The sequence below is a fragment of the Xenopus laevis genome, chromosome 9_10L (assembly GCF_017654675.1).
Source record: "Xenopus laevis strain J_2021 chromosome 9_10L, Xenopus_laevis_v10.1, whole genome shotgun sequence".
NCBI classification, from domain to species: Eukaryota; Metazoa; Chordata; class Amphibia; order Anura; family Pipidae; genus Xenopus; species Xenopus laevis.
This window is the reverse complement of record NC_054387.1, coordinates 81,003,787-81,024,614: the sequence shown is the minus strand read 5'-3', so window position 1 is coordinate 81,024,614 and position 20,828 is coordinate 81,003,787. Positions and strand designations below refer to the sequence as shown.

Genomic DNA, 20,828 nt, shown 5'->3' with positions numbered 1-20,828 from the left:
TGCAATATCGGATTGAAGGCTTCCTATCCCAGGGATTGTCACATGTGCTATTATTTTTTACAATCTGTGCTTCTAATTCAAACATCTTCAAAACCTTCATATAAATGTAATAAGAAGAATGTAAAACATATATACATAATTATTGTAGTATATGTTATACTGGATCAAAGGCATTTACATCAATCAAAGTCCCATCCATATTCACTATACTCTTTATGCCCAAGACATGGATTTGCCTGATATAATCTATATCTCATTCAAATGTACTAATTCTTGCTAATTATTTTGCTGCCCAAAATGTCATGTTGAATTACATTTCTAGACAATCTTTCCTAGCTTCCTCACTAATAAAGTCAGACTTACAGGTTATTTTTTCCCACACTTGATTGAATTTTGTATAATGGCATCTGCCATGATGTAATTTTTAATAAGTAACGCAAGGAATGTAATTCTTTCATTTTCACTGGATTACAATCCATTAAGGATTGTCAGCCTTATTTATAAAAAATGGGGCAATGTGCAAAGGAATTAAAATTGCAGCACAAGGTGCAGGATGAGGTACAAGGGCTCCTTGTATTTAACACTTGCTGCACCACTGCAGGAAGCTTATGGTTGTGCCCTAAGGAATGCAACTTTGCTCCCTTAGGACTCTACCACTTGCTCATTTGAAGAGAATTGTATGTACTCTTCTGTTTTCCGTGGTAAAGAATGTTATCTACTAGATGGGATTTAATTAATTCCAGAAAATGTCTTGCACTAAACAATGAATGTACTTCATTTTCCTCAGTGTTACTGTTTTTCATCCTTTGCATGCACATTGGTGTAGACACTGAATAAATGAAATGCATGTTTTTGTCCATGTAGGATGTTTATAAATGGTTCTGTTCCCTGAAGTAGCTTTTCACACCCATCAGCATTCCGGTGCTAGAAGAACTACAACCCCTAGCTTATTTTTCTCAGTTACCTTTAGTAGTTTTTTTTTTCTTACAACAGAGTTCCAGTTCTTTGTAAGTGGCAACAGAATACAATGATGCATGGAACTTTCTCACGCACGCACTGAACCTCCAAATATTTGAAAAATGGAAAGCGGAAGATAATGAACAGTGGTGGCAACATTTTGGTCACATCCATTTAGTAGCCACAGTGCCAAAATACCACACCCCATTTAGCAAAAATGCACCCCTCTTTAAATGGTTGGAATGGCATTATAAGATATAATTTATGACAGACACACTGCAGTCCCCAGCATTTCATGGCTGTCCCTAGCATTTCATGACCAAAACCAGTCCTGCACCGAGAGTGCTCATCAATGAATACTGCTTGTCTTCATGTGGCTGTGGGTGGTGCCAATGATTTTTATAACATTAGTTAACGCCATCTTGCAAGACTGTGGTGATCCTCTAGGAGGTGGCAGATAAATATAGGATGTTTCACAGCATGTGAAACAAAATAACAGGTGATACAGGGATGTGGGCTGCAAATCGGGACTGTCCTGCAAAAGTAAAACAGTCTAGATGCATGCAAACACTTTATTTTTCCAACCATTTGAGAACTTCTTCAGAGTACCATGTAACTTTGACTCTTGGCCTAACACTTTTCTTCATAGATAGCCACCCCTCTCACTAGAACTGCCAAGCAAATTGGAAACTCCCTGCCCCTTTCCACGCTCTCTTTCCACAGGAAGTGCCTCCAAACAGGTCTGCTCAATAAAAATATAGACGTTTACAAAAAACAAAACTAAAACCATTACTGCCATCTAGTGACTAAATAAAGAATGTATAATTATCTGCAGTTAACTACTGAAACACATAGGGACTGCACCATTAATCATTTTTCAAGTGAACTGTTGCAAGTAAATATTAAGTAAAATGGCATTTTACTTAATATCTACTTGCAACAGTTCACTTAAAAACATTCAGCAACTACATACAGGGACACTTATAGCAACACGGCTCAAGTCCTCCACGACCAGCGTGTTAATGTTTAGGCGCATGTAACGGGGGCACCCATGGCTAGTGTGTTATCCGTAAGTAGAAATGAAAGTGTAACGCCTTTATTGCCCAAAGAAGTCACTGGCATGCAAGAATGTGGTGAACTCAAAATGCTCCTTTATTGCAGGGCACAGCATACAGCACAGCATGGGGCTTGGGTTGCCCACAAGGGTATTCTTTACACAGTATCAGTACTCATATACACCCAAACGTTCTCTCCTCAGAAACCTCCAGGGCACTAGTCTTGCAAGATGCATTGGCAGGAGTGTCATTAGCTGTACAGGGGCTTCCTCGTCTAAGGAACAGTACCCCTGATTCTCTGCTGTAACCTCACAAGCTACTGCCATAGGCTTTCAGTTAAGCTACACCTGAACGCTCAAATCCCTATCCCTGGTGTACAATCACCTCTAGACGAACTATTCCTACTTGTTGGGAAAACAGGCTGTCGGTGCTCTCTAGCCCTCTCTAACTTTCACTCCTGGAGTAAACTCACTTGCCCCTACTATCTGCTAGCTCAGGGTCCCCAACCACTGGGCCACGGGCCAGAACTGGAGCGCTGCATCGACCGAATTAGACACGCAGTTGCCGCTAGCCCTCCCAACCCCACCCGACCCCTCCCGACCCCTGTTCTTTGCAAAAAAAAATTCCTTTGCACCGGTCCCTGGGCCAAAAAAGGTTGGGGACCGAATCCTGCAGCACCAACTGCCACCAAGGGTCTGGCCACTTCAGTCTGATGCTGCCTTTTTGATGTTCTCTAGGCCAATAAGTAAGTGCCCCAGCAAGGCACTGTCTTATATAGGCTCCGATGGATGTTTAGCACCACCTGCTGGCCAAAACTTGCATAGTGTTAACTATATACATATAAAAATATTTCTTTATTTTTTCCAGTTTACATGCATGTCTACTGCTTCTCTCAATGCAGCCTGCAGTGGGAACCATGGAATTACCACCACCTTCAAGGTAGCTCCAGGGCTTCCCTGCAAATACACACAAGCAAGAGGTGCATGTTTAGGCACAAGTATCTTTAACGAATGGCATCAAGAAGCCCACAAATTCTTCCATTTTTCTCAACCACAGTTATGGCTGCAGTCATAAAGGAGACTTAAATATTGAAACCTACTTTGTTTTGCCATGAATATGGATTTATGCAGTGTAGTTGCCTTCATATACAAGATGCTGTCTAATTATTACAGAGAAAAAGCAAATCTGTCAATAAAAAGTTCATGTCCTAGTACTGGCAATATTTTGGAGCTTTCTGGAAAACAGGTTTCTGGATAATAAATCCCATACCTGTTCTTTCTCCTGATGTTTGTAATAACGGTAATATTGGCAAGCAAAAACTGGACAGTAATCTCAGTATGTTAGATAACAGAAAGAGGATTGACATGGCACTCGCAGGGATGATTTTGAAAGAAGGAATATGTGCAGAAAAATGTTTTGCAGGAATCAGTATGGTGAGACACTACTAGGGGTAGTTCCCCTTTGAATGAACTGATAGAATTAACTTACGTATAGTATCATGTAGACTGTTCTGAGACAATTTGCAAATGGTCTTCTTTTTTAATTTTTTTGTATTTCTTGAATGAATTAGCTTTTTGCTCAGCAGCTCTCGAGTTTGGAATATAGCAGCTATCTGGTTGCTAGCAACCGATTTAAACTAGCAACCAGGCACTGGATTGAATGAAGGACTGGAAGATTAAAAGTATAGCATCTGACTATAAAGAAAGATAAGTAATTAAAAGTATCAGTAACAATAAGCTTGTGGTCTATTAGAGCAATATGTTTTTGGCTGAAGGGGTCAGTGGCACTCACTTGAAAGCTGGGAAGAGGCAGACATGAAAAAAAAATCTGGTAAGAATAAAAATACATTATACAACAAGTTAAAGGTAAAAATACCCTTTTAAGCCATAACAACTCCTAGCAGGAACCTCTACTCTGCTCTCCTAGAATTACAGAAAGTAGAATAGTACAATCACACAGTCTAGTCTAGTACACAGGGACATCTACTGGCTAGGTGTATAAGCACAGAAATATGACACTTTCAGTTACAAGTTATCCAATCACAATAATCCCTGCTAGTGCTGTTTCATTCATCTTGCTGTATTCTAACCTAGTGATATTACAGAGAGTCTTTTTCTTGCTGATTACATACTAAACACAAGAAGGGTCAATAGAGTGTTAATCAGGTCTTTAGAATAAAGAATAAATATGTTTACTGACTTGAACAACAATCTCATGAACTAAGAGCAATATGTTGGGTGTACAAATAACAGACAGGATTCTCATATATTAAGTGGCCCACTTGAGAATTGTTGCTTTAAGAATCCACCCCTGATGTTTCTGGAATACAACTACCAGCATGCATTAATCCTTTATAATATGATGGAGTTGTAATCCACGATTTCTGGGTGAAGCACCTGCACACTTCTATGGATTGTGTATTTCCCTGCCTTATTATTACTGGCATAAGGGCACATACTGTCTCAATGGTGCTTTTGTGGTGTCCATGTATGGCTTGGCGGAACTTGTGTCACACTTCTGTCTGTTTATAAAAAAAAATGTATGATGAATCAACAAAGCTGTTGAAATATTTTCAAAGTAAAAAAAAAAAAATCCATTTAGTTGTTATAAATAGCTTGGCCTTTAGAACAGAAACATGTGTTATTGATAGCTTGGCAGGTTTCTGGGCGAATGTCTTGTTTTTCACAGCGGAACGCTACAATTAAATATTTATAGTAACATATCACTTTCATATTTGGTTTAACCTTTAGAAATGTTCAACCTTGAGCGGCTTTGAGACACAAATCAGAGAACCCAAATGAGGGCTAATTGAAGATATTGCAATTATCATTAACGTTGTAAACAGCTGCATTACTGTGCCAGATCAAAGAGGCAAACAATTCATATTGTGCAGAAGAACCGGCAGATTCTGGCTGGGAACATTTAGATCATTTTGCTTTGTCTAATTGCTAATTCAATTTAATGGAAACCATTGTGATATGTAAATGGAATATGTAAATCTAACAATATTGTATGTGCTGGAGGGTTAAAAAAAATAAGGCCTGCAGCATGCAGATTGCAAAGTACAGGTATGGCATCTGTTATCCAGAATGCTCGGGACCTGGGGTTTTCTGGATAACATATCTTTCCTTAATTTGGATCTTCATCACAAAAAAACATTAAATAAACTCAATAGGCTGGTTTTACTTCCAATAAGGATTAATTCTATCTTAGTTTTATTGTTACAGAGAAAAATTTTGGATTATTTCGATAAAATGGAGTCTATGGGAGACTGCCTTTCCATAATTCGGAGCTTTCTGGATAATGGGTTTCTGGATAACGGTCCCATGCCTGTACAAGAAAAGGTTGTAATCTGACATTTTTTTTGCACTTGTCAGGCTGCAAACTGCATTGTGTAACTTGCACTACTTTTCAGAGAGTTGAGTGAGCAGAGACCTGTTACATGCACAGTGGCTCAAGCGCCTCAAGCACCCCCTATCCCCCAAAATAGGGTGGGACAAGGCCTCCGTGCCTCCCACAGGAGCATCAGGAAGTGCAGACTTCTGACCCAAGCACCAAATATTTGATCTAGGCAAGAATCACAGAAATTAGATAAGAGATAAGGCTAAAGCCATATGTGTACCATTTCCCAAACTGTAAGGATAACAGACAGGTTAAAGGGGAACTATTCTGAAAATCTAATATGCACTTCATCTCATTGAAATAAGAAAACCTTCTACAAATAATCAATTAAGAAATATGTAGCATTTTTAAAATAATCGTCTCAGCAATATGTCACCCTATATGCAGAAGTCAGAGTGAGATTTTAATTAACACTTAGGTCTAGTACATTGGAATGTGCTCTCTTTACCTAGACAATGTATTATAGCCTGTCTTTCAAAATAACTGCCTCTAATACAAAGCTGCATATAGAGAGACACATGGCTGAGATGGGACAGTGAAGAATAACATGATTGTTTCAGAAACGGCACCGAATTTTTAATAAATTGTATTCCTTGCTTTCAAATGATGGAGCTCGTATAATAATTTCATTCTCACAATAGTTCCTTTTTTGTTGTAGAATTATGCTACAGACCCCCCTCATATAAGTGCTCAGACCAGTTCAAGTTATCATGTGAGGAAGAAAAAAAATCAATTCAGGTTAAACACGGAGGCTATCATTGGGTATTTTGTGATTGCTTACAGAGATTTACGAACACTGGTGATTGAGATGGTTTTATCTACAGATATGTCCGGCCACTTCCAGCAGTTAAAAACTATGAGGAGCACATTGCAGCAGCCGGAGGGGTAAGACATTTCCTTGTATAAGGATATAATGTACTGTTCTGCGCAACTCTTCAATTGATCTTCATTATTTGTTATGTCATTTTATTTAATTATTGGTATTCCTGTAATCTTCATTTACCCATCATTAAAAGAAACAGATTGGGAGGGCCAATCTTTACCATTGTTGCTGGACAATACTACTTTATGTAAATACTGGAGCCTTACAAATTTGGGTTTGCCCTGGGAGTCACCAGAACTATAAATGATCCTGTTGGTGCAGTATAGAAATTCTCCATAGTATAGTTGTAACTACTGCTAAGCATTGCCTTCTTGTGTGAATCTGCATTACTATGTTGTGCTGTTTATTCACAGGATAGATAAAGCCAAAGCCATGTCTCTGATCCTTCATGCTGCAGATATCAGCCACCCTGCCAAACCTTGGGATTTGCACCTGAGATGGACTAACCTACTGATGGAGGAATTCTTCCGACAGGTGCTAGTTCAATATTCCATTAACTGTATAGACATTTTTAGAATCAATCTATATATTGTATTAAAGGGCAACTTGGATCTCAGAATACATTTTGATAACTATACATAAATATGACCACCATACTGATCAACCATACTGGTCAACGCTTTATAATTTCAGGCTTCTTGCCCATGCAGCCCTCCTCCTATGCATATGTATAATGGCCAACCTATGCTGTAATGCTGCCAAGGCAGTAGGCACCAACAAGTTAGGGCCCCTTTAAGATTGTAATAACAACCAACATACCAACAACCAGTTTATAATAGATACAGTTTGTCTTAGCTAAATGCAACATATAATAACATCAGTCAGCAAATTGTCTAGACTGGGGACAAACTTTTTATTTATTTTTTTTAAATATTTCTTTATTATTTTCAAGAAAAGGGGAAGGTTGGTACAGAAGGCAAAAAGGAAAGGGGGGGGGACAAAGTTCATTCAACAATTCAAAAATGATACCAGTCACTTCTATGGCATTAATAACACTTCACACACTAACCGTATACATATATGGCTTAGCCTACTCTGAACCCAGCTAAGTATGTCGTATCATTTCAGCTTAAATCTTTCTGGGGACTAACTTTTAGTATAAATAGCAGTTTGGTTTTATTATTTTATTTTTGGTGGGGTTTGAATAATTTTGTTGGTTTTGTTGGTTGTGGTTTTTGTTCAGCAGCTCTCTGGCTGCTAGGGTCCAGTTTACCCTAGCAACCAGGCAGCGGTTTAAATGGAGAGAGATAAGTAATAAATAGTAATAAATAGTAATAAATAGTAGCAATTACAATAAAATTGTGTCACATAGCAATTATTTTTTAGCTGGAGGCAGTGACCCCCATTTAAGCTGGAAAGAGGCATAACGTGGCACAATTTCAAAACTATAAACAAATTAAGACCATTTGAAAAGTTGTTTAGAATAGGCTATTAGATATACTATACATTCATTTAAAGATGAACTAGCCCTTTAAGACAAGAAAATGTGAATAAACTCCATCCCTTTTGTGGGTCTGTTGACCAGGATTGTTCCAGTAGATATGAGACAGTTGGAAAAATGGTCTGAATTGGGTTTGTCCAAGTGGATCTCTGCAGACCACATCTGGCCATCCAAAAGCTTTCTATGGCCTGAGACTGTTGAATGCCATTATATATGGCAGGTTAGGAAGTATTTCCATTTGCTAACATGAAATAAAATAGTTGATTGCCAGCATGTCCTACCTGCTTCTCTGAGTTCTGTGTAGTTGTATTCTGCAGTTCAGCAACAACTGGAGAGAGAGAGTGGTTTATTGTCATATTTATGATGTGTGTATCTGAAAGGACATTTATTAACAAGCCTTGTTTTGTACTTTACAGGGTGATAAAGAGGCTTCACTAGGGCTTCCATTCTCTCCGCTCTGTGACAGGAAATCCACAATGGTAGCACAGTCACAAATAGGTAACATTCTTCCCTGACTTAGTAAGTTTGAGTCTTGCATGTAAGCAGGCCCGGACTGGCAATCTGTGGGTTCTGGTAAATGCCAGAGGGGCTGGTATAAGGTGCCATAGAAAGTCAGTATTTAGTGGGCTGGTGGGGGCTGTTTGGGCCTCAGTTTGGGCTGATTGGGCCTCTATGTACCTAAAGTGCCAGGGCCTATTTTAATTCTCAGTCCGGACCTGCATGTAAGTGCATGTAAGCAAACACAAGTGAGTGAGCATGGGAGCACAAATGAGCATGAGTCACATTATGTGAGCATGAGTGTGAATGTGCATGCAAGCAACTAGGACTAAGAATGTTAGACTGAGTGTGAGTGTACATGTCAGCATGAGTGTTAGTGAATTTTTCAGCCCAAATGTGAGTTTGCATGTTTGCATGAATATCAATGAACATGCCCACATGATTGAGTAAATATGTCAGCATTAGTGTGAGTGAACATGTCAGTATGAGTGTGAGTCAGAATGTCTGCATGAAAGTGAGCGAGCATATAAGCAAAAGTGTGAGTAAACATCAGCATTACTGTGAGTAAACATATCAGCATACGTGTTAGTGAGCATCTTAGCATCAGTGTGAGTGAGCATGTCAGCATGAATGTGAGTAGACATGTTAGCATTAGTGTGAGTGAATATTTCAGCAAAGATGTAAGCAAGCATGTCAGTACCTCTGATTGAAGATGTTGGCATAAGTATGAGTGAGCATGTCTGCATAAATGGGAATAAGCATATAAGCATGAATGTAGGTCAACATGTTAGCATGTGTTTGATTAAACATGTCAGGATGAGTGTGAGTCAGAATGTCAGCACATATGTGAGCTCACATTGTCAACATATAGAATGAGTGTGAGGTTGTAAGGAGTTACTAGAAATCATGCCCCCAAGAATTTGCGCTTTTCTGCATAAATAGGAATGAGTATGTTACCATGAGTGTGAATTTACATGTCATTATGATTGTGAGTGATCATGTCAGCATGTTGTGTGCAAATGTCACCATGTATGTGAGTGAGCATGTCAGGATGAATGTGTGAGCATGTCAGCATGAGTATGAGTTAAAATGTCAGTGTGAGTGAGCATGTTAGTATGGGTGCCTTTGAGCATGTTAGCCTGACTGTGAGCGATCGTGCAAGCATGAGTATGAGTGAGCTCTTACCAATGCTCTCATGCTGACATGCTCAGTCACACTTATACTGTCTTGTCCACATGCTCACTCTCACCCATGTATATATGCTCATGCTTACATGCTCACTTATACTAATGGTCACAAGCTCACATTCACTCACATGCTGATCCTTGCCAGTGCAATGTCAGTCATCTCATTGCTATCTCTCATACTGGGAATACAGCCCAAATTTTGCACGTGTTTCTGCATTCCTGGCTTCAAATGGTTTAAAGGTCTGTTTTCCCTGTAGTTGTCTTTAATCTCCCTATTGGAATGGGTTACTAGACCTGGTGAAAAAATTGGGAAATTTTAATACATTACAATACAATATAGTGTGATGTGATATTGGATCCTGTACAGAATGTTTAAAGGGGTCTTATACATTTGCTAAAGCTGATTCTTGTGCACCCCAGCTCTACAAAGTGCCAGTCCCACACATAATATAGATGCAAGAGAATTCTCCATTCACAATCATCTTTACTATCTCAGTACAGTTACAGAGAAAGAGAGATATAAGGTTTAATTACAATTAGTGATGCACCAAATCCGCTATTTTGGATTTGGCCGAATCCTTCGCGAAAGATTCTGCCGGATACCAAACTGAATCCGAACCCTAATTTGCATATGTAAATTAAGGGTGGGAAGGGGAAAACATGTTTTACTTCCCTGTTTTGTGACAAAAAGTCATGCAATTTCCCTCCCCACCCCTAATTTGCATATGCAAATTAGGATCTGGAACCGGTTCTGCCAGGCAGAAGGATTCGGCTGAATCCAAATCCTGCTGAATAAGGCGAATCCCGAACCGAATCCTGGATTCGGTGCATTCCTAATTATATTGCTTTCATTTATTGATTATTATTGTTGCATTACATTATTATTACTACCACAGAAGAGAAAACCAGCTAAAATAAAATTAAGATTTTTTGCATCAAAATGTGCAATTTACAGACTTCATTCCCCAAAATGTTAGTTAATGCCTTTTCCAGTTGATCTCACTCACATGCTTTGTGCATAAACTCCATGGCCTCGCTCTATAAAGCTGGCATTTCTTTCACTGACAAGCACTTTGCATGCAAAATAATTTGCTGAAAAATTACATTTCTACAATTTCATTCAAACCCGATGAATGTTCCACTCAGACTGAACAGAACTTTTCTGCACACTGTAAGCAGCACGACATCCACCAAATAATGAGCAACAGCCAACATCTCTATTAATCATTTATTTATCTACTAACACGTGGGGGATAATGATCCTCTGAAACATATCTATAGACTAAATACTATTGGCTTTCCCTAAAGGGGAAAAGCCAATAGTGAGTAAACTTGCTGTACTTTCTGGGTGTCACCCAGTTAGAGAGGCAAAAGTTTAGATTACTGATGCAGGAAGCATCTTCCTAAGCTTCTCTGCTCAATTCTAATGTTCCTGTGAGTGATGAGCAGGCTGGCCAAACACACGTCACCCACGGGTCTCAGGTTTGGGCTGACAGACACACATTTGGCAAGTTATGCGCAGGTTCGGGTTGAGCTGTTCCACTCTCCCTGCCAGCAACCTTACCAGCTTTCAGCTCCAGCAGTCTCCATTAATATGTGAATGTTAGCCCCTCCCCTTTTGTGACATCAGAGATGGGTGGGTCAGGCACTGGTCCAGAAATGGAGGTATTGACCAGGTAAGGGTCGGCTGCGGGTTGGGAGCAGGTGGGTTACGGTCGAATGCGGATGGGAGAGGGCAGGTTAGGGTCAGGTGCGGGTTGAAATTTTATTGACCTACACATCACTAATTCCTGTCATTAGTGACTGATAGAACTGAGCAGAGAAGATACTTCCTGCATAAATAAATTAATTGTTTCCTGTTCTCTCCAGCCCAGCAGAGGATACTCCTGTCTCTCAGTGTAAAAATGAATACTAATATAAAATCTAAAAAAAAAACATATAATACTGTAAATTGCAAAAGTACTCAGAAGAACGCTCAGAGAAGTGTTAGATTAAAATTCACAGGTGGGCCCATGTCCCCTTTATTATTCACTTTTTAAAAATGGGACAAAGACAAGTTAAAATAAATCAGTTTAAAGTGCTCTTATGAGCATTTTTGCAATTTACTCTTTACTACTATGTTTTCTAGCTTTTTAGATATTTTATATGCCCCTTGGCTATTTCAGTGCACAATATCTCCTAGAGGACTGATGTGCTAACAGACAGCACTGACATCAGGGGAGACAGGGGAGAGTCCGTTCAGGGGTTTATAGGCAAATGGAGACCACAAGAGGCACAAAGCTCCAATTTGCTGGCTGTGATGACAAATGGCATGACTAGGGTGAATTGGGGGCCGAGCCATACGTGCAATTTATTACATGGGAATTTGTTTTTCTACTTGGCAAGGCCAACACCTAGGGGACCCAGGTCTACCAGCAGACGAGAGCTTAACTGAAAATGCAAACAGCTTTGTAATAGACCTTCAAAAAGTCTACTCCCTGTTTTGTTTACACTTGGCCTTTTCCTGTTGGATATATGAGCTGAAGTCAATGACCAATGATATTGTAGCTCAGAGCACCAAAACAGCACTACACCCTCCCTTCGATGTGTGATTACAGTATAACATTGGCAAGAAAAACTCTTGCATCTGCAACTAAGACATCTGGTTTGGAAATCCACGGAAGGTTCATGTCCCCTTTAAAACTGAAATACTTCCATTCAACTTGTCCATTTAATAATGCTTTTTATCTTTAAGAATTAAATACAAATTCTGACATGTTATTTATGTAATTGCAGGTTTTATTGACTTCATAGTGGAGCCGACATTCACGCTTCTTACCGACTCAACAGAGAAAATAGTTTTTCCTCTTATAGAGGAAGCTGCAAAATCTGAGAATTCAGTCTTCGATAAATCCAGGTTTGTCAGTTGAATTACATTTCCAAGAACTATTAAAACTGATTCTTTGCTATTGTTTCACACAGATGATTTTCTACAAGTTGTACATCATCTCCATCTAGTGGCCACTGCTTATATTACAAGATGTAATATCTTCCTCCGGATCAACTAGCAGTTAGGCAGGTTAAAAAAAGTTAAAAGGTTGAACTTGATGGACGTGTGTCTTTTTTCAACCTAACTTACTATGTTAATATGTGCATTTGGGTACTTGGAAAACCTGATGATAGATAGATAGGAAAAGGTTTTACTGTACAATGTTGCCTAAATCCATTTCTATGGTTGCTGGACTACAGCTGCCATTTGAAATCACCATTGAAGCTACTTGGTGGTTAAAAGTCCAGCAATATCTGGGTGGAGAAATATTTTGCGTGGAGGCCCCTTGAACAGATTTTGTGTCCCTGTCCAACGCTGATTATTTATATGTTGAACATATCATTTCTATCACCAACTGCACTATGTCTGTCCAGATTATGTTTTAAAGGTTAAAAAAAAAATCAGCAAGAAATAAACATTCTTGCACACTTGGTGAACAGCTCATAGGAGTATCTATTTGTACATTATTTCCTGCAAAAATGTACAGGTGGTTATTGCATAAATCTTTCCTGTATCCTTGATATTTTCCCATTAAGCAAAAATCTGCTCTTGTGGAGTATTTAAAACACCCATCTATCGGAGGGCCACCCATTAGTTTCATAATGGAAAGCACCTTATATTCTGTGACTGGGGTGAAAGAGATTCATCTTATCATAGGAAGTTAAATGTGGCCTGTGACTGGCTGGAATATTCCACTTTCTCTTCACCCGTCGTTCTTGGTTAAGAACACCTGGTACCCGTAACAGCTGCATAGGAACTAGGGATGTACCAAATCCACTATATAATATAAATTAGGGAGGAAAAGAGAATAGTCACATAATTTATTGGAATTCTGAATTCAGCTGAAAAAGGCTGAATCTTGTTTGAATCCCGAACTGGATTATATGCATCCGTAATAGAAACCAGGCAAAATCTCTTCATGTGCCTCTATTTATATTAGATTAGAGATGAGTGAAATGCAATAGTGTTTTACAGTGAGTGCCTTGAGTTTGGCATTCTTTAGAATCTGACTCTTACTCTCCCCCAGCCAGAATAACTCCGAAGTGGTTCGTGGCACGGATTTACAAAGGAAACCCAGTGTGCGGACTTCCCAAACGGATGGAAGCTCGCCGACAGAATATTCATTAGCAACTGTAGATTTACATCATTTCAAAAACAATTTGGTTGAAATCATTCAGCAAAATAAGGAACGATGGAAAGAACTGGCTGCTCAAGGTATGTATGCATTAGCATTAAATTGACTCCCCAAACTGAGTGTGCGTTTACCTATCACTGCCAAAAAACACATCCCATGTTCTACACCTTAAATACTGCAAAGTTATTGTTCTGTATAATAACTTGCCTGTACATTTCCCTTTGCACCACTGGTGGCTTTTAGAGTCCAGCCTTTCTAGTAATGGTAATGAGCATTCTTTTCATCCTATGTGTTTGGAGTCTCCAACTTAAATCTTGTTAAGTCACTCAGTCACACAGTTTTGAAAGTCACTTAGTAACTAAGGGCCTATACAAGGATGTCACTAGCTACTACTTGTTCTTGGCCATTAGCTGAGATCCAGCCTCTTGCCTCTGAATTCCTGAGTCCTTGCCTGGTTCATTGTCTGCTGTGGATTTCTTGTTCTGACCACTGAACCATTTATTGGAATCTGCTTGCCTGCTCTGACTTTGGACTTGTCCCTTGCCTTTAATGTTTATTATGGGCAGTTATTAATCCATGCCACTTTAACAAACCGTTTATGGAACCATCTACCAGCATTACCCATCATATAGGCTCCAACCTGTCTACACTGTGCCAGTCAATTATGACAACACAAAATAAGCCTTGATTAGACCTTCCATAAAACCTCCCCATTTGGAGGCCCTAGCTTTCCAAGTAGGTGTTTCAGACTTACAGATGCAAAATATTTCTCCAGGGCTCCTGGCCTAGCAGTACAGAGGACATGCTTTATTGTTGACTGCTCTTGAATGGTGGGAAGTCTAGTTCAAGAGCAGGTACATGGGCACAGGTCTCATATATTGAAAAGCTCTCCATATAACAAAAGTTTTGAGTAATTACATTTGTTAGTAAATATCAACCATTCAAATGCTATATAGAGTAAAACAATTACAACAGCAATAAAGGACAGGAAGTGCCAGTGGAATTATGTGCTTTATTACATGAATCAATACAATGTCTAACTGAGCCACAATATGTTTTTAATGGATATTGTCTGGTCTGTATGGGCAACGCATTAAGTTAAGGGATTTTTATAGTGAAAAAGCAACATAAACACTTAGTGTTCACATGCAGACACAGGCATGAGCCAGAGCTGCTAAAGTGTCTGCCCCAGCAAATTATTGTTAGTATGTAACTGAGCATAGAGACATTGCTTTGTACCCTTATTTCCTTCTCATTTGTCACTGTTATTGTGTAGGCAAATCAATGCAGCATTGAGAATTGTAGAAAAATGTTAAATTACTGACAAGCAATAAATAGGGATTTAGAGTGTGTATAGGTTAACTCAAAGGCTTGCTTTCTAGTGCTTTCATAGGGTTAACAATACCAGTTATTGTACTTTGTTCTAAATAATGTTTGTTAGTGAAGGGTTACTATAAGTCATCTCATTGTTCTACAACATGTTCAGCGTGGGCACCCTTGATCTATAATATTCCTGGACCATAGAACCCAGTTCAAAACCTTGATAAAATGCTGAAGAATGTTGGTAAATGTAGGCCTGGAATACTCAGTGGCACAAGTTGCTCTTATTGGCAGGCTTCCCACTGAAGGTTAGATTGGACTGGTTTATAGAGCTTGTGAGTTCAATGAGCTTTATGGAAGGCTTTGTTTTCCTTTAATGGGCCCTCATTAAAGTGTTCTATATCCAGTGAAAACTAGACTTTCATTGAATTCAGAACTACATGCAGGGCCAGCAGCTCACATATTCAAGGCTATCCTCCATTGAGAATCCAGCCTACCCTGTGTACATGTACCGTCCAGTTTTTTGTTCTTACTTATTAGCATTGGAGGCATTAAACATACAGTAATTATCCAGCACTAAACAACAAAACATTTGCTCAGTTTGATATCAGCTTGATAAAATTGTACAGATAGCTTCCATAGGGGCTGGTAGGTATTAATTCTCTTGCATGTGTATGCTTCGGATGCCTAAGGATGGCCATACACGGGCAGATTAAAGCTGCCGATATCAGTCCATTAGACCAATTCTGCAGCTTTTATACTCTTGTATGAAACGTTCCAACAGGACTCCCCAATCGATATCAGGCCAAAAAATTGGCCAGATATCAATTGGGCAAGTTTGATTTTTCTTGGAGGTCGAGGATTGGATCAACTAGTTGATGTTGTCCTCGTCCCATCAGCACCCATTGCCATCATTGTAATCTGTTCGCTGGCCCTAGGGCGAAATGATCGGAATAGCCAAATATTGTCCTGCCTTTGGTGGGCATATCGGGTTAAGATCAGCTCATTTGGCCACCTTGCCACCTTAAGTCAGAGAAATGGGAGTGCTAATTTTTAAAGTTATATGTTCCAGCAAACTATGATAAAGGAACCATTGAACTGATTTCAAACAAGGTTACCAATCACAGCACTCATATAAAAACACAAACATGGGAATAAACAAAGAACCTTGTGCATTTCAATCTGTTATAATGAACATTTATGAAAGGAAAATGCATGTCCTACAAAAGGCAATAGTATCCTTTTAAAGATTATTAGATTATGTATTGTGACAGAATGTGGTACCCGGGTCCACAGTTGAACAGTGGACTACACAGCCATCTTTAATTTTGTTTGAATCTTCCAATAGCTGGGTGGATTGCTGCTCAGCAGAACAGCCAACAGGATCAGGGCCTACTGGGATTTTTCCTAGTATCCCGGTGGGCCAGTCTGACCTTGGTTGAGTAATAAAAGGCACAAAGTTTATCCAGGTGCAGTAACTCATAGCAAGCAATCAACACGTAGCATTTTCTGGTCTTCCTGATTGCCATAGGTTACTTCAACTAGTACTTTTTATTACAACAGAGGTTAAAGCTCCTCCTTTCCAAGACTGCTTCCTATTGTGCTGGCAGTTCCCTATTGTGGAGGTATGGGCTTAATAATCTGCCACTAAGAGGGCTATATATCAAGGTCTGAAATGTACAAATATTTGATTATATGCTGATGGAAGGGGTCATGTTCATCTTCAGATACCCCATTTGGTGGGTTTCAGGGAAAAATGCAAGAAGTGATGTGTCTTTGGAACATAATTAAGCTGGGGGGGGGGCTTGGGGCCTACCATTATAGAATATAGAACTATAATTTATAGAATCTGAATATAGATAAGCAGCCTGATATACCAGTGCCCTCAAAATCAGAGAAATACTGTCTTATCATAGTGTTTTATATAAAGGTAACATATGGCAAAATAATGCATCCAATGAGGTCTGCACATGGAACAGCTTAGGCAGAGGGGGAAGTGAAATGAGAAACCATTATCACTAGGAGTCCAGGCTGTGAAAGTGCAAATCTTTGTAAAAAGCGTCTTTGGCATTTAAACTTATAGACTAATGTGCTCTGCTACAATTATGACAAAGACAAAAAGCCATCTGCAGTCCATTAGTGCCTAAAGAATAAGCTTGGGTATGATTAACACGGCTTCATATTACCGCTTGCCTTCTGTGCGGAGTGCTATTGCTGAATCAAATGAATATATATCATTAAAGAATTGCAACTGCTGATTGAGAAAGACCATTTTGTGTTAAATAAATTGCCAGTGAAATTAAACTAGCCAAGAAATGAGCGTCCTTTTATTTCATGGGTTATAGGGAATAGGATAATGTGATAATTATTTTATTCGTGTCAACAATATGTTAATGTTAAATGAAGTAATTACCAAATCTCTGTGCAATTACATTTTGATCACTTCAGAAAATTAATTAGAACTACATTTATTGAACGTTCATAGCGACACATTACTAATCTGAACTGGCTTTATTAAAATGAAGGACTACATTATATTACACTCAAACTACATTTATTTTTTTTTCTGCCTTATACAGTATTTTCTTCTTTGGAATGCTGGGATTCAGCCGAGATAGACTGAGCTCTAATGGGTTTCTGGCTCAGGAGGTGTAACTAGGATTTAGGCCCAGCTATGATTTTATGGGAATCACTATAACAGGCTGCAAAGCTATTTACTACAGAGTAGCCATTGCTGCTGTCTTTGATGTTCAGCACTGGCCAGATATCTATTTGGATTTCGGACAGTTACATGGTCTTACAGGTGTTTATTAAGACCAGCTTGTAGGACCTGAGACAATGCAAAAGGATCAATCAGTTGCATGAAAAATCTTAGTTGCACTTGGCACTGCCCAGTCCTTCCTGCCTCCTGTTTTGAATTTCATACAGTCGCCCATAGATGCAGGGGAACCCTCCAAACCAGATAGTTCCCCCCAGTGAATTGCAGTTGTGCTTAAAGAATATAGTTTACACATCACTCTCTGCCAACCAGATATTTTCAGCACAATTGCATCCATTTTGAATACCAAAAGCATCAGGCACAATCTGGCAATCACCAAGGCACTGGAACGGTGGGAAAACACTGCATTGAAAAATAGCTGGTGATTGTGTCCAGCGGGGCACTTTGCACACTGTGGTTCAGTAAAACAAACTGGCATATTTATCATTAAGGGGCCGATTCACTAACTTCAAGTGAAGGATTCGAAGGTAAAAAACTTTGAATTTCGAGGTTTTTTTGGGCTACTTCAACCATCGAATGGGCTACTTCGACCTTCGACTACGACTACGACTTCGAATCGAAGTAAAAATCGTTAGACTATTCGACCATTCGATAGTCGAAGTACTGTCTCTTTAAAAAAAACTTCGACCCCCCTAGTTCGCCATCTAAACGCTACCGGAGTCAATATTAGCCTATGGGGAAGGTCCCCATAGGCTTGCCTAACTTTTTTTGATCGAAGGATATTCCTTCGATCGTTGGATTAAAATCCTTCGAATCGTTCGATACAAAGGATTTTATCGTTCGATTCGAAGGATTTTATCGTTCGATTGAAGGAATTATCCTTCGATCGTTCGATCTAACTATCTGCGCTAAATCCTTCGACTTCGATATTCGAAGTCGAAGGATTTTAATTCCTAGTCGAATATCGAGGGTTAATTAACTCGATATTCGACCCTTAGTGAATCGGCCCCTAAATGTGCCATTTTGTCAGAATTGATTCAAGTTCTTTTTCCATTCTTTTTCATTAGTGGCAGTATAAACCATTAACACCCAATCAATGTAGTGAGCCACCAAAATAAAAGAGCACTGTGTTCATTTTCAGATAATTCAAGTCTACAGGGCACTTGACAGAGCAGTAAAAATGAGTTTCCAAGTTACTGTGATATGATCTGCTAATTTATTATCCATAATAAAATAATGATCAGTCAGAAATCTGCTACTCTGGGCTTTCAAACTTAATGTTCCATACTGTATTGATATTACAATGTTTACTTTTGTTTGCTCTTGTCTTTATAGCTCTCATTATATGTATTAATTACATTCCTAAAAAAATATATGGCATAAGGCTTCCTGTGTTCTATTATTTATGACATTGGAGTAATCAATGAGGTTAAAAGGGTCATATACTTTGTGCTTCAAGGCACCTGTGGCCACCAAAGATATTCTACAGCTGCTGGTGGCCATGCTGAATGGGGGCATAAGCTGCCTTCAAATGTAAAATCTGAGTACAAAAATGCCTCACAGGAAAACTGATGGAGTACATTAGTGTTGACTTGCTCTTTGAGAAGTTAGCACAGTGCATTTTAGCACACATTAAATGATCCATTCAGTTCACATTGTGCAAGTCCACTGCATTCTCTCTTTCAAGGTCAGACAGAGGCGTCCAGGGCCCACTGGGACCTAACGGGGCTGACATTTCATGGGCCCTCTTTATGAACACAAGGGCCCATTATCCAATGTCCACCCACACGTTTTCCCCTCTCATTCAGTTTACCATGTACTGTAAACATTTTACCTCTTTAACTTTGCAGCTGTGATCAAGGGAGAGGGCACAGTCCTGGTGGAAGAGCAGGCCAAGGGTGGTGGGGCCCATCAGTTTGACACTGTTCTCTTTTACCTTTCTTGGATGTCCTAGTATCATCCAGTGAGGCTGGTTGCTAACATAACCCACACCTTATGATGTGCCTATGCTTACAGTCTGACCTAAACTGCAATATAGGCCCTCCCTAACTTTTTTATCAGCCACCAACCCTATAAAGATGCGCAAAGCTTAAATTAAGTCAGAACTTCTAACACACACACACATAGATGGCTACTTAAATATATTCTCTTTCTTTTTTTATAGAGAGAAATTTGAAATCAATGCACAAGAGTGAAGGAGGCACTGGAGGAACCTAATATTGTTGTGTAAATGTGAATCCATACTTGCTATCCAGAGATGGGGTCTCTGTGACAAGAGATGACGACAAGACTCAACGATTCCCCAAATCAGAAGCACATAGTTTATCACTTGGCAGAAGTGGTTTCATGTTTAACACTGGAGAAAATGATCATGGATAGTCATTGCTCGTCAAAATTAAGAACCCAGGCAAGTAGTTAAAAAAAGGAAGCGTAAATGACAATTGCTGATGTATTTGTAGCCAGATATCTCCCTTCAGGCTCTAAAATAACCTTCTATACCCAATAAACTTGACTTGCACCAGGAGAAATTGATGTTTGTTAAAATGCCCATTTAGCCTTTTGATTGCTGGCTGAACATACTAGCAAAAACCTTCCATGCACTGTTGTTTCAATGAATGGAAACTTTCTGGACTGTAGACACAGCAGCGACAATATATGTGTCGATTTTTTATATTCGTATTCATGCGGCTAGATGATGAGATGATTACCTTGTCATTACGTAGTAACTATTTATGTTGGAGTGGTACACCCAGAGGAAAGTATGTAAATAATAAAACTGTGTAAATATTAGTATGTTGACCTATGCACTCTCTGTCTCCCCCCCCCCCCCCACCCAAATTTTAATTTGTCATTTACTTGGGAATTTCACTGTTTCTTTTAGTTCTCCTCATTGACTTCATTTTTCACCTTTTTCAGACTGTTAATAAAAGTATGTTGATTTGACCAGCTCATCCTTTCATTCCAGACATACTAGATTCCAGATTCTTCTGGATGTTATTAGAAAATTTAAATGTTTGCATAGAATTGTCAAAAGTATAAGGACAACCCTTCTTATTATTGAAATTGGCTATTTAGGCTAAACCCATCATTTCCAACACAGGCACCAGTACATCAGTGGTGCCAACCAGTGGCTTGTGAGCAATATGTTGTATATCCTTGGATTGGATGATGCTCCCAGTGGCCTCAAAGCAGATGCTTATTTT

General features: G+C 39.2%; 1 protein-coding gene across 2 annotated transcripts in view; it reads left to right on the top strand.

Moving 5' to 3' along the window:
• The window catches only part of pde1a.L (phosphodiesterase 1A L homeolog), a 120,557-nt gene extending 99,991 nt beyond the window's left edge, over positions 1-20,566 (top strand). For both annotated transcript variants that reach the window (XM_018236013.2, XM_041576678.1), the window contains 6 exons: positions 6,198-6,299; positions 6,651-6,771; positions 8,155-8,236; positions 12,199-12,319; positions 13,479-13,666; positions 19,790-20,566. In XM_018236013.2, the coding sequence (XP_018091502.1) occupies positions 6,198-6,299; positions 6,651-6,771; positions 8,155-8,236; positions 12,199-12,319; positions 13,479-13,666; positions 19,790-19,842 (667 nt within the window). In that variant the 3' untranslated portion in view covers positions 19,843-20,566. The remainder of the gene's footprint in view (positions 1-6,197; positions 6,300-6,650; positions 6,772-8,154; positions 8,237-12,198; positions 12,320-13,478; positions 13,667-19,789) is intronic.
• The last annotated feature ends 262 nt before the right edge of the window (positions 20,567-20,828 follow it).